General features: G+C 47.7%; 2 protein-coding genes across 3 annotated transcripts in view; both read right to left on the reverse strand.

Moving 5' to 3' along the window:
• ATP6V0D1 (ATPase H+ transporting V0 subunit d1) overlaps nt 1-8,712 on the reverse strand; it is a 39,275-nt gene extending 30,563 nt beyond the window's left edge. For both annotated transcript variants that reach the window (XM_055551291.1, XM_055551290.1), the window contains exon 1: nt 8,437-8,712. In XM_055551291.1, coding sequence (XP_055407266.1) covers nt 8,437-8,566 — 130 coding nt within the window. In that variant the 5' untranslated portion in view covers nt 8,567-8,712. The remainder of the gene's footprint in view (nt 1-8,436) is intronic.
• A 114-nt stretch (nt 8,713-8,826) lies between these two features.
• AGRP (agouti related neuropeptide) lies at nt 8,827-10,360 on the reverse strand. Its single transcript, XM_055551295.1, has 4 exons — nt 10,307-10,360; nt 10,060-10,192; nt 9,811-9,902; nt 8,827-9,621 (listed from the first exon to the last, which is right to left on the reverse strand). Exons 1-4 carry the CDS (start codon nt 10,349-10,351, stop codon nt 9,439-9,441), a joined length of 453 nt encoding a protein of 150 aa, XP_055407270.1. The 5' UTR covers nt 10,352-10,360; the 3' UTR covers nt 8,827-9,438.
• Nucleotides 10,361-13,745: the final 3,385 nt, after the last annotated feature.

Here is a 13,745-nt window from a genome sequence, read left to right on the forward strand (position 1 = left end):
TCATTGCCCACTCAGGGCCCAGCATGGCACCCGCCTCCCAGGAGTGACGAGAAGGAATGACCATAGTGGGAGCAGCTGGCTTCCCTGACTGCTCACTCGGCACCAGGCCCTGTACTTCATGCCGCTAACATCTCAGAGCGATTCTATTAATGCTCTCATTGTGCAGCTGAGGATAAACCACTTGCCCAGGATCACAAAGCCAGTAAGAGGCTGAGCTGAGATTCCTCAGTGAGCCGAGTTCATCTGTGAGCTCCGCTCTGTCCATCTACTGTCTCTGTCCATCCACTCTGTGCCTGGTCGTCAGTTTCCAGCCCCGCTCTTCTCTGTTCTCATCAAGGTCACCGACGACCTCTGAACAGCAAACCAAATAGAGAGCTGTCTGACTTTATTTCAATATCCAGGACACCTCTGTCAGTCACCACCCCTTCCTTTCTCTCCTACCCATCTCTCAGGGGATGCCTTTGGCCTTTCTGGCAGGACCATCTTTTGCCCCATTCTTGCTTAATGGAAGCTCTTCCTGGGGGAGGGTCTCACCATCTAGGGTGTCTACTCTTCTGACTCAATTCTCTCCTGGGGTCAGTGGCCACACTTCTACACTGATTCCCCAAGCTCACACCTGAGCAGCAAAAATAGCCTCCACCTCTTCACTCAAATGGCTCACAGATCCCTCAATCCCATCTTCTTGCTCTTTCTCCAAACTGTTCCTTCCGCATTCCTCTGTCATTTCACCTGCCACCTACATAGGTGCCTAAGCCAGGGTGGAGACATCAGCCTTGACTCTTCATTCTTCCTCAGCCTCCTTATCCAACCCTCATATCCTATTAATTCCTCTCCCTATAAATTCCCCCACAATGCTCCCTGCCAATGCCTGAGGACATCTTCTCTGCCCCGGGTTACTTCTAAGACCCTGCAGACTGTTCTTCCCACCTCCAGTGTGGCCCCAATCCCTTGGAAACACACGTTTCAGACTGCAGGTACATTCTACAGTACAAAGCAAGTAGTCTTACCCTCCCACTTCCTGTGTTCAGGACAAAGCCCTTCCTGCAGTTTTTGCAGTTCTTCAAAGTTAATCTCTTGGGACTTCCCTGGTGGCCAGTGGCTAAGACTCCACGCTTCCACTGCAGGGGGTGTGGGTTCAGTCCCTTGTCAGGAAACTAAGATCCTGCATGCCACAAGGTAAAGCCAAAAATTTTTAAAAAGCAGCAACAACAAAGATAAACTCTTTCCAGCCACATTCCTGGCCACATCACAATTAGTGCTGAATACCTAACTGTGCCACTAATAACTCATTAGTGCCACTCCTGGAGACACCATCTATGTTTGCATCTTCAGTTTGATGTGGCCAAGACCAGCCTGGAGTCTCACTTTCCTCTTCCTATAGAAGACTGCCTCTTGTGAAATAATGTTGAAATGCAGAAGAAAATGCTGTAATGAACAGAAGGCAAGTGAGTCACGACAGAGAGGGAAAAAGTGCTCTGGAAGACAACCAGCAAATCAAGCATGTGAGCTCTTCAACCATGATCCCTGAGCATCTAATTCACTGGCTGAGGAAAACCATCCTTGGGACCACCGAGCTCACATGGAAGCTGAGAATATCACAGAGCTCCTCCTCCTGAATGTTAATATATTTCTTTACAACAGGAAGGAGATGCGCTGAATGGTCCAAGTGTCAGGGAGAGCCCCCATTCCAAATTAGGAACTCACATCTGGTACCCATCAGCCGAGTTACAGCTGCATAATCCAGCAAGTCACATGCTTTTTCAGTATTTTCCAAGTTTCTGAGTAAGAGGAGAGCTAATTCATTGCAAAATCCTGGAAATAATGACCAACTCAGCAACAATGAGGAACCCCTGGACTCAGATTATGGTCCCTAAATATCTTTTTTCCTATAAAAAGAAACAGGTTGCCTAAGAGAAATGATGACTCTAGGTCTGGATCAAAAAATGTACAAGATAACATTAGAATATACTGTCATCTCAGCAGTAAAGATTACAGGGTTATGTCAAAAAACTTATACAATAGGCAGCATATTGTATCATCTCCCATTGGCCAAAGGACAATTTGAGCATCAATAAAGTTGAGAGACTGAAGCACAACAAATGTATTAAAAGCCTGTGTGTTATGATTCTAAACAAACAAAAAGAAGAGTAAACAAACCTCATTAGTCATCTTTGCAGGATGTTGGAAAACCAACTCATTATTTTGGAAGCTAGACCAACCTAGATAGCATATTCAAAAGCAGAGACATTACTTTGCCAACAAAGGTTCGTCTAGTCAAGGCTATGGTTTTTCCTGTGGTCATGTATTGATGTGAGAGTTGGACTGTGAAGAAGGCTGAGCGCCAAAGAATTGATGCCTTTGAACTGTGGTGTTGGAGAAGACTCTTGAGAGTCCCTTGGACTGCAAGGAGATCCATCCAGTCCATTCTGAAGGAGATCAGCCCTGGGATTTCTTTGGAGGGAATGATGCTAAAGCTGAAACTCCAGTACTTTGGCCACCTCATGCGAAGAGCTGACTCATTGGAAAAGACTCTGATGCTGGGAGGGATTGGGGGCAAGAGGAGAAGGGGACGACAGAGGATGAGATGGCTGGATGGCATCACTGACTCGATGGACGTGAGTCTGAGTGAACTCCGGGAGTTTGTGATGGACAGGGAGGCCTGGTGTGCTGCGATTCATGGGGTCGCAAAGAGTCAGACACGACTGAGCGACTGAACTGAACTAACTGAACTGAAATAAGGGAAATAATCAAGTATTTATCTTGCCTCTCCTATACAGATGGTATGTCAAGGTAATCAAGTACTAGATTCAAAGTACTACAGGGTTCAAAGTACTAGAACTTTCCAGCTTTAGAAGGAATTCTGCTAGCAATTCCAGAAGGAAAGATAAAATTAAAATATTACCATTTTGCAACCCCTAATGAAATCACGGTTCTAGGCAATAAACATCAATGATTCCTTTGGCATAAAAAGAGAAACAACTAAACAGAAACAGCTCTCAATAGAAACACAAACATTACCTATTAAATATTGCTTTTAACAAATAACCCGATTCTAATTAAGTTTCTTGATCTAACTACCAATTAACAGGGGGCACGTTAAACTATACAGCAGAGAGAAAACCAGCAAAACTGAGATGAAGGAAAATCTATAGGGAGGTGGGAGGCGGGTTCAGGATGGGGAACACACGTACACCCATGGCTGATTCATGTCAATGTATGGCAAAAACCACTACAATATTGTAAAGTAACTAGCCTCCAATTAAATTAATTTAAAAAAAGGAAAATCTGTAAATTAAATGACCCAGCTTCTTCAACAAATAAAAGGAAAAGTGAAAGAGAAAACCTATATACTAAAAGACTTGTGACAGCATCAATTGCTTGACTGATGGATCATAACCGGACTCCAAGTGAAACAAATTGTATTAAAAAATCATTTGAGACAATCAGACAAATTTAAACCCTAAGTGGATATTTGATGACACCCAAAACTAATGTTTCTTTTAAAGGAGGAATAATAGGGTTGTGGTTATGTTAACAAAAAAGTCATGATCTTTTTTTAGAAACACCAAAATATTTACAGCTGAAATGATACACTGTCTGGGATTGACTTCAAAATAACTGGAGTGGGGTGATAAATGCAGCTATTATCAACACAAGATTGATAAAGGTAACAAGAACTGAACAAGTTGTAATTAGGTGTCTATTACTTACAGAGTCATTACACTATTCCCTCCAATTTATATATGTTTAATGATTTCCATAATAAATGAAAGTGAATGATAAGCAGTTTTTAAAAGGAAAGGGGAGACTTTGGAGGGCACAACCAGAGCCTCACTCATACTTGTATTCCCAGCAGCCAGTCAAATTAATAGCAATGCTTTTAGGCTGAAACCAAGGTCAAAGCTGAGGGTTCAAGATCAGAACTATGTTAATCCCTGGAACACCTACTTGGCTCTTTATTTGGCCCAGAAGCTTGCACAGAGTAAGCCTTCAGGAAGTGCGTTTTTGAATGAACAAATGAAGACTCGAACATCGAAATAGTGCTACACATATTCCTCACGATCTGAAATATGTTCACTTAGTCACATACAAACACCTCAAATTCAGCCAGCTTCTGCAGAAGGTGGTGCCCCAAGCCACCACTCTCTCTGCCCCCACGTCCAGGGCCGAGGGGCTGGGGCTTCCTCTCCTGGGCTCACCTCAATTAAAAAAAATTTTTTAATTTTATTCATTGGCTGCAACAGGTATTAGTTGCGGCATAAAGGCTTCCATAGTTGTGTTGCGGGGGCTTAATTGCTCCAAGGCACGTGGGATCTTAGTTCCCTGATCAGGGATTGAACCCATGTCCCCTGCAGGGCAAGGCAAATTCTTAACCACTGGACTACCAGGGAAGTCCCTCACCCCAATTTTTTTAAACCAAGGGTCTGAATTCCCAGATTTGTGCTCTCATCCTCCAAACCCCACCAGCCAGGACTCCTTTTGGTCCCGCTGAAGGCCTAACTATTTCTCCCCAACCTGCTGGTCTCTCTGCCTGAAATGCTCCCGCCCGGCACACCCCATCTCACACCCACCCCAGCTCTTGCTCAACTGGCTCCTCATGGTTCACACTTCATCTGGAAAATCCTTTTCTCAGCAGGGCCTTAACCAGCCCTCCTTAAAGAGAGTTCACCTCTGATTCTCTATCACTTCTCCATTGTCCTTTTCACAAGCATCACCCTTAATATTCCTTTGCTTGACCGTAACAGTAATAGCAGTTAACACACTGACTGAGTACTTACCATGTGCCAAGTTCATGCCAAGTGTTTTACAGGGATTATCTTTTTTTTTTTCCCTAAACAGTTCTCTTTATTTATTTGGCCGCACTGTGAGGCATGTGGGATCTTAGCTCCCCATCAGGGATCAAACCCATGCCCCCTGCATTGGAATGCAGAGTCTTAACCACTGGGCTGCCAGGGAAGTCCCTAAAAGAATTATTTTGTTTAGCCTTCACAATCGCTCCATCAGTAAATATATATATATATATATATATATATATATATATATATATATTTTTTTTTTTTTTTTGCTAAGTCGCTTCAGTTGTGTCCGACTCTGCGTGACCTCACAGACAGCAGCCACCAGGCTCCCCCGTCCCTGGGATTCTCCAGGCAAGAATACTGGAGTGGGTTGCCATTTCCTTCTCCAATGCATGAAAGTGAAAAGTCAAAGTGAAGTCGCTCACTCGTGTTCGACTCTTAGCGACCTCATGGACTGCAGCCTGCCGGGCTCCTCCGTCCATGGGACTTTCCAGGCAAGAGTACTCGAGTGGGGTGCCATTGCCTTAAATTTGTATTTATTATTATTAACCTTTTGCAAATGATGAAACTCAGGACAGAGCAGTTACAGGGCCACAGAGCCCTGAAATAGTAAGCCCACACTTGTAACCACTGTGCTACACCGATTGCTTAATGTCTTTTCCTGGCCCCTTACAGTCTCCACCCTCAGACTTTAAGGGAACAAGAGAACATTATTCAACAAAGTATCTCAAATCCTACCACAATGCCTGGCATAAAACAGGTGCTCCCTAAGTATATGTGGAATGCATGAAAGCATTCAAAGCAATACTGTGTTAAAAGGAAAAAAAAAAAGTAACACTATGTGATTTCTCTTTCTCTATCTCTGACCCACCTCCTCTTCCCCACAAGTCCCTAGGCACAGGACCCAGCTTCCAGAAGGTATTAAGCACATGCAGAAATACTTAGAGCTGGGAAGAGCTTTTGTGACCACCCAGCTCTGTCCCCTCAGTTCACCAAGAGGTAGGACTTTCCCCTATCTCTGAGAAGAGACAAGCAAGGTGGACAATGGAGGATACATGGACTTCAGAGGTCCTAAGAGACCAAGTTCTAGGAAAAGAGGTCAGTAGCAGATGCTCTGAGGAAGTGGAATGCAGGAAGGAGGGCGAGGGTGTGGTGGAGGATCAAGAAGTACTGGCCCTACCTCGCAGAACAAACACCCACTCACCACCCAATGCCCCGAGCCTTCTGGAAACTGTCCCATTTCTAAACATATTCTTTGGAAGCCTCATCTTCTCAAGATACACCTATAGATCTCACCAGGGACCACAGGCTTCCTTGGTTTCTCCTTCCCACCTTCCTCCCCACTCTTTCCCTTTTCCCTGGAGATAAGGAGGCAAAAGCATTCAGGAACAAAGGGCTGGAGGCCAGGCCTCTGATGTGACCTTCAGAAGGCCTTCTTGTAGAGGACAAGAAGAGTTTCTGGGCACTTCTTCCTGCCTCTGGTTATCTCCAGACCCTGAAATTCCTGAGCATATCCATCAGAGTCCCAAGAATCTCAAACTCTAAGTTAAGTGATTTCTAGGAAAGCAGCCCAGACACCACAAGAGCTGCAACTGGATGGAGGGGGCCAAAATTCTAGCCTAGCATGGCCACAAAGGGGTTCTCAGATGGTATGGTACAGGGTCTGGGCCTTAAAGAGTAAGAATCACTGGGCTTCACCAGGATAAGAAAGAAACAGAGGAAGTGGCATACGCAAATAATCCTGAAAGGAGCTAACATTTATCTATCTCAGTGCTTGGTGCTGAGCTAAGTGTTTTACACATAATAACTTGTTGTTATCTAAGGATTTGGTGAGACAGGCACTGTTAATGTGTCAGATGAAGGATCCAAGGCCTAAAGGTGTTGAATAACTTGGTTAAATTAGGTGATTCAGTAACTGGTGGGGCTGGGATTCAGTCAGATTTGAAAGTCCAAAGTCCACCACAAAATGTGCACCAAAAGTTGGGAGTGGCTTACATGAAGGAAAGGAACATATGTGAAAGAGTGAGGGAATCGCTGAATGTCACACTGAAGGACTGGATGGTGATCCACAAGGGGGACCATGTGTGAGCAGTGCTGTAGGAAGAATGGCCTAATGTGTTTATGGAGGATGATGAAAGATCTTTTGGGAACTCTGTGTCCCCAGAAACTCTACAGGGGTGGGACAGGAGGGCAGCAGCAGGAGTGAGGAAAGCCTAAAAAAGAAACAAATTTACCAAATGCCAGCTGGTAATCTAAGCTATCCACATTCAGATTTAATCAAATAAAGATCTTCCTCCAGTCCCAGTCAGTCCACAAAATTCCCATTAAATACCACTGTGTGCCACCCTGCCCTGTGCAGCCTCCCTGTTTCTCCTCTGTTTGCCACAGTGAGGACAATGAGGCTGCTGGCAAGTTCCTACAACCCAGCACAACCACTCTCATCAGGGAGGTGAAAGACATTTTTTGCACATTTACGTTAAAACCATAATGCCCACAATCGTATTTGAACTTCACTAAGTTTTAAAATTTTAAAGGATTTATTTTCACATCACTGGCCTAGTTTGCAAGATCCATAATAACTGTTTGGTTGGTTGTTTTTTTTTTTTTTTTTTTTTTTTTTTTTTAATTGAGCTCACTTTTAACCTCAGTAAATTTATAATGAGAAAATTTTCTCCTGAACGTGAATCATCCGGCCATCTTCCCGCTCCAGCTACCAACCAGAAGGCTAGCAGTACTTCTGTTCAAGGCATATCACCTGGAGGTCAGGGATGGGAGCTCACAGCCCAGCCACTGTGCCCTTCAGTACCACCTAGGGGTCAGGGGTGGGAAGGGAGAGGAAGAAGAGAAGGCTGGACTCAGGGAAGTCGATGCTGTGCCTCAGGGAGTCAATCCCACTTCGGAGCTGCGCATCCTGAGAAGAAAGGGAAACTCCACTTCTCACCACTCCTGTGCTAAGCAACCCTATCTGAACACGCATCCTCATGGAGGGGGTGGGAATTATTGTCAGATACACGTGTATGAACCTCCAGACTTTCAGGGCTCTCCCAAACACTGCCTTCAGGAGTGAAGTGCCTTCAGCATCCCCAGCCAGTGGATCGGCGACGGAAGGACAACTCTAGCTAAGCTGGCCCAGCAATTGTCCCGAAAGGCTCACTCCGCAGGAAAACACAATGATGCCAAAGGCCTTGGTGTACGTGTTGGGAGGGAAAGCAGGGGACTTTTCCGATTAGCTTCCCTAAGCGCTGCCAGGAGACAGCTCTTTCGCTACGTCAGGATAAAGAGACTTGTATGAGCACATCTCGCAGCAACTAACCACTCCCAAGAGGCCCTGTCTTCCAAACTACACGTCGGGCAAAACGGAGAAAGAAGCGGCCCCAGCAGAGGCGAACCACTACGGTTCTTAATTAAAGCTTCTTTTGCGTTTGGGCCTTCACGGAGCTGCAACTAGAGGTACATTCCCTTCCGGCGCACCCATCAGCTCCTGGATTCCCAGCAGGCCTTTCAGGCCCAGATCCGGCTCCCCGACCTCTCAGGCCCTTCGAGCACCCCCAGATCCCCCTCCCAGACCTCAGAACCTTCAGGCCTGGCTCGATCTCCTTGCCGGGCTTTCGAGGCCCAGCACCCCGGCCCCGCGGCTCACCCTCGAGCGTCTCGCACTGCACCAGGTTGAGGTAGTCCGCCTGGCTGAGCACCCCAGCCTTCAGGCCGCGCACCAGTCCCTCCAAGTAGCCATTGTCCACGTTGAAGTAAAGCTCCGGGAAGAACGACATGGCTGCGGCGGGGCGGCTGGACCGGAGGGCCCGGACCGGCCGGCACGCAGCACAACTCTTAAGATCAGCTGACTCGGCGCCCACAGCAGGCTGTCAAGAGCGTCAGGTGACGCGCAAGCGGCTCACGTGACCACGACGGGGCGGGGCTCCGTTTCCAGACGATTTCGGTGCAGAACGCTTGCGCAGGTGTAGGCTGCGGCCTGCCCTCTGGCGCCTGCGCGCTGAGGGGAGGCGGAGGCGGCCCTCCTGCTCCCTGGAGGGAGAGGCTTGGAATGTTCCAGGCCAGCCGCTTGGTGGCGCCCGTGATGCGGGGGATTCGATTGGGCCTTCACTCTAGATTTTCTGAGTCTGGTATACCCTGGTGCTGTGACAGCCCCAGAAGTAAAGATGGGAGTGGGCGGCCCCTCTTTTGCTTGGAAATGTTCCAGACTGTTGAGCCATCCTTCCTCTGAGAGGGACTGAGGTCCGGTGAGGGCCATGCTTCGCTAAGAGTCACGCGTCGAGTTAGCCGCAAGCAGGCCCTGGAGCCTGAGGCTTGTTAGCATGCTGGGAGGTACAACCCCTCTGCCGCCCTGTGACCCCCTTTCTCGCATTTATCATCAGAGATTCTCAAGAGCAGGAGCGCGGCCCTCCTCTGTTTCTCCCAGCGGTGCCTGGCGCTCTAAGAGCTCGCATGTAAGTGGCTCTTGATGGGATAACGCAGGCCCTGGAGTAAGGGGAGTGTGTGTGGTGTCGTGGCTTAGAGGAACCTTCGCCCCTGCCGAGATCTCCCCCACCTCCGACGGCGGTCACGTTCGAAATAACGCCACAACCCTGGGGTTGGTTCCATCCTTTTATTGGTGCTCCCCAGCCCCGACCCAGACATCAACCAGCTAGGTGCGGCTGCAGGGGTTCGTGGTGGTACCCAGCTTGCGGCAGTAGCAGAAGGCGTTGAAGAAACGGCAATAGCACGTGGCGCACGGGTCACAGCAGGGTACCTGGTGTCCCAGACAGGATTCATGCAGCCTTACGCAGCGACGTGGGGAGCGTGGCTTGCGTCCTTCCGGATCTAGCACCTGCAGGGTTTGGGGAACATGGGCCTCCAAAGGCAGGTTCAGGGACCTGCCCTGATCAAGTTAGGAGAGGAGTGGAGCATGGGGAAGGATGGTCTGCAGTGTTGCCCCAGGTGAGAGAGTCAAGTAGAGATAGAGATTGACGCCCTCCATTTAAATATTGTGGCCACACCCCTTGCCCTGAGCAGTTACCTCTGCTAAGGCCTTGGCCTCTGCCTCCTGCAGCAGCGACTCTTCGGCCTGTTCCTCCGTTATCCTCTTCAGCGAGGGTTGCAGGCTTAGGCCTGGGACAGGTAATGTGAGGGCAGAAACCCCCCATGCACAAGACACCGCCTCCCAGGCCTGGGATTGGGGAGGGGGAAAGAGGCTAATACAAGGCAGAACAATTTGTGACCAGAGAGTGTCCAGGCCCCACCCAGCCCCATCACTGCCCACACTGACCTTGGAACTCTAGGAATAAGGCTTCCTCAGGCCTTCCGATGCCCTCCAGGGGAGCAGGGCCCATTTGGGCCCCCTGCATGGGGGGCATTGCCAGCAGCAGGGCACAGCTCAGCAGTACTGCAGTCAGCATGGCCTGGCTCAGCGGGAAAACCCACCACTTAGTCCATCTTCATCCCTGGAGCACCCTCTAGGTGCCCTATCCCAGACCTCTAGAGAGTAGGAGTCTCAGCCCAACCTGAGGACTTACCTCTGCTTGCTGGATCCTTGCCCCAGGAGTTGCTGACCATTCCATGTCCCCTGCTTATATGGCAGGATCTAATGAAGGGCCCACACGTGACTGCTTCCTGCAGCCAGGGTATGAGGGGCCCTCCCCAGAAGGTGGGAGCATGATTCAGGCCTCTCTCACTGGAACCAAGGCTCTACAAGAGGGGTGCCCATCTCCAATTTGGAGTGAGGTCTCCGGGAGCCCATCAAAATTTGGGAACAAGATAGGGTGCCCAGGGCCCCCAGATTTCTGCAGGACAGGGACCTGGGGGATGGGTAGGCCGGAGTCATTAGCAGTAACAAGGCAGGCAGCCCTGAACGCTTAATTTAATTTGTGGCCCTGGAGATGGTCATTCAGACCCTACGCATGGCATGTTTCCTTTGTTTCCAGGAACTTGGGTCAAGGGCATTGAAAGGGGGGTGATGGGCCAGTGGCCAAAGCCAGGTGGGGTTGGGGTGCAGACCCAGACCCTGGGTTTTGGATAGGAGAAAGGAAGGGAAAAGAACACTTAGCCAAAAATAGGCCCTCTGCCTCCCTCTCTGGATCTATCCCTGCTCCCCTTCTTCCTCCAGGTTTCTCCAAGATCCCACCCCTGCTCCTACCCCCACAGCATTTTCTGCCTGCAGTTCCTGGAAACCAAGGTGACTGAACAGACTGTTCTCTCCCCAGGTGGGCGAGCAGCTTCAAAGTAAAAAGCTTTCAGACCGCCTGCTTCATTAGTGCTAATGGCTGCTCCTTTCCGCCCTGTGTTGTCAGACTTTTGCCCATGCCTGGTCGCGTCAGCACAAGGCGAGTGTGAGGCCTGCCATTTCATAGAGATGGTGGGACACACAGGACTTCCTGCCTCAGCCTCCCCTCACCACCACCTCCCCAAAGGGCACTTTATCACACGCTTGCCAGTTGGGGAAAGGGATGCAGGCTGAATCAGCTTCCAGGACTTGATGTACAATCTGAGCTGACCTAAGACAGCAGGAGGATGAAGAGGCTGTTGGGGCTCGCAGCCCGGGTTCACATGGGCTATTTTGATCAGGGCGAGGCCTAAGGAAGTCCTTCTAGAAAGTGGTTGAAAACCATAGGTTATCATCTGGAGCTCAGTGGCTGTCTTCACTTGGGTATGTGGACACAGGGTATTGGCCTCAGGGACTGCCCAGGTCCCTGGTTAGGTCCGATGGGGAAGACAATCAAGAAAAACAACCATCAAAACATAGTGGAGGGACTTCCCTGGTGGTCCAGTAGTTAAGACTCCATGCTCCCAGTGCAGGGGACTTGGGTTTGATCTCTGGTCAGGGAACTAAGATACCACATGCCACACAGCATGAAAATGAAAGTGAAGTGGCTCAGTTGTGTCTGACTCTTTGCTTCCCAGTGAGCTGTAGTCTACCAGGTTCCTCCGTCCAGGGGATTTTCCAGGCAAGAGTACTGGAGTGGGTTGCCATTTCCTTCTCCAGGGGGTCTTCCCAACCTAAGGATCAAACCCAGGTCTCCCGCATTCCAGGCAGACTCTTTACCGTCTGGGCCAGCAGGGAAGCCATACCCACAGCAGGCCCCCCCCCCCAAAAAAAAACATACAAAAACAGAATGCCCGGAGAAATATAAACATTGGATATTTAAAGATATTAAAGAATAACTGTTAACTTTTTTACTTGTGATGATGGTACTGTACTCATGACTTTTTAAAGCATTGTTCTCGTTTAAAGAAAAATAATGTATTTAATTATAAAATGATATGAAATATGAGGTTTGCTTCAAAATAATCTGAGGTGGGGGAATAGCAGGAGGTGATATAGATGGAACAAAATTGTTAGTGGAGTTAGTAATTGTTGAAGGTGGGTGATGAGTACATGGGCTTAATTATCCTGATACTGCTACTTTTGTATATATTTGAAATTTTCCATAATAAACATTTGCTGATGGCCTTTCCCACCCCATCCTCCTCCTGCCCTCAGCTCAGTTTCACCCAGCTACCTTCCTACCACTGAATAGGCCCAAAGCATGATCTATGGGTTTCTTGTTACAGCTCTATATCTCTTTTTTTATCTATGTGTATCTATGACTTGTGCATCAGTATTTAAAGTTAATATTCCATTGGCTTATCAAATTTTATACGTTTAACAAATAATCAGTCTTCAGCTTGATCTTTCAAATTTTGTTACAATTAAGTTCCTGCCTTTCTATCATTTTCTATTTTCATAGTGTTTGTTGATCCTTACATTTGTCTTTCTTCCCGATGAACAGTGTTGCCTACACCTAGTAGTCTACAAAGGCTCCTCGGGAGCCCTTTCCATCTGCTGAATACCAACACTGCATGAGTGATTTTTCAGGTCTGGAATTGGCCTGATATTCCCAAGACAAGGTTTTTGGCAAAAGGACCTTCAGAAATATGTGACATGTCCTGGATGGAGGATTTGGGAGACCTGGGAAGATACAGAGCCTGCTTCGTGAGGCTGGGGACGGACCCCAGGCATCAGGACCCTGGCTTCAAGGAGGAGGAAGGGGAGAGTGTGAATGTGCTGTGCCAGATATCAAGTATGGGGACAAAGAGGGATGCTTGAACCCTGTGTGCCTCCTCTTTTTCTTCCAGCAATTTAGTCCTCAGCCCAGGGGTGCTGTTCCTGCATTATCCTGCAGGGAGCAGCAGAGCACCCACTGGCACTCCCAATCCAGCTTTATCCAGATCCCCAGATCCCCAGCTGGAACACTTCCCCCGCCCCCGCCCCCTCAGCCCCATGGCTCATCCGTAGGGCTTCCCTCCCACTGTTTCTGTCTCTCTCTCCCCCTCCCTCCCTGTTTCTGTCTCTCTGTTTATATATATGATCTGATCTGATACATATGTATATGTGTGTGTATATATATATATATATATATATATGTAATTTTTTGATTGACGCATAGTTGACATAATGTGTTAGTTTCTGGAGTACAGCAAAGTGGGTCAGTTATACCTACATATCTTCTTTTTCATATTCTTTTCCATTATGGTTCATTACAGGATATTGGCTATAATTCCCTATGCTATACAATAGGACCTTGTTGTTTATCCATTCTGTATATAATAGTTTGTATCTACTAATCCCACACTCAAAATCTAACCCCTCCTGTCCCCAACTCAGCAACCACAAGTCTGTTCTCTATGTCTGGGAGTCTGTTCCTATTTTGCAAATGAGTTCATTTGTGTTATATTTTAGATTCCACATTTAAGTGATGTTTATATGGTATTGTTTTTTCTCTTTCTGACTTACTTCATTTAGTGTGATAATCTCTAGGTCTATCCATGTAGCTGCAAATGGCATTATTTTGTTCTTTTTTACAACTGAGTGATATTCCATTATGTATATATGCTACATCTTTATCTCATTTTTCAGTGGACATTTAGGTTGTTTCCATGTCTTAGTTATTAGGAATAGTACAGCTGTTGATGTAG

The sequence above is a fragment of the Bubalus kerabau genome, chromosome 17, assembly GCF_029407905.1.
Source record: "Bubalus kerabau isolate K-KA32 ecotype Philippines breed swamp buffalo chromosome 17, PCC_UOA_SB_1v2, whole genome shotgun sequence".
Taxonomy (NCBI): Eukaryota; Metazoa; Chordata; class Mammalia; order Artiodactyla; family Bovidae; genus Bubalus; species Bubalus kerabau.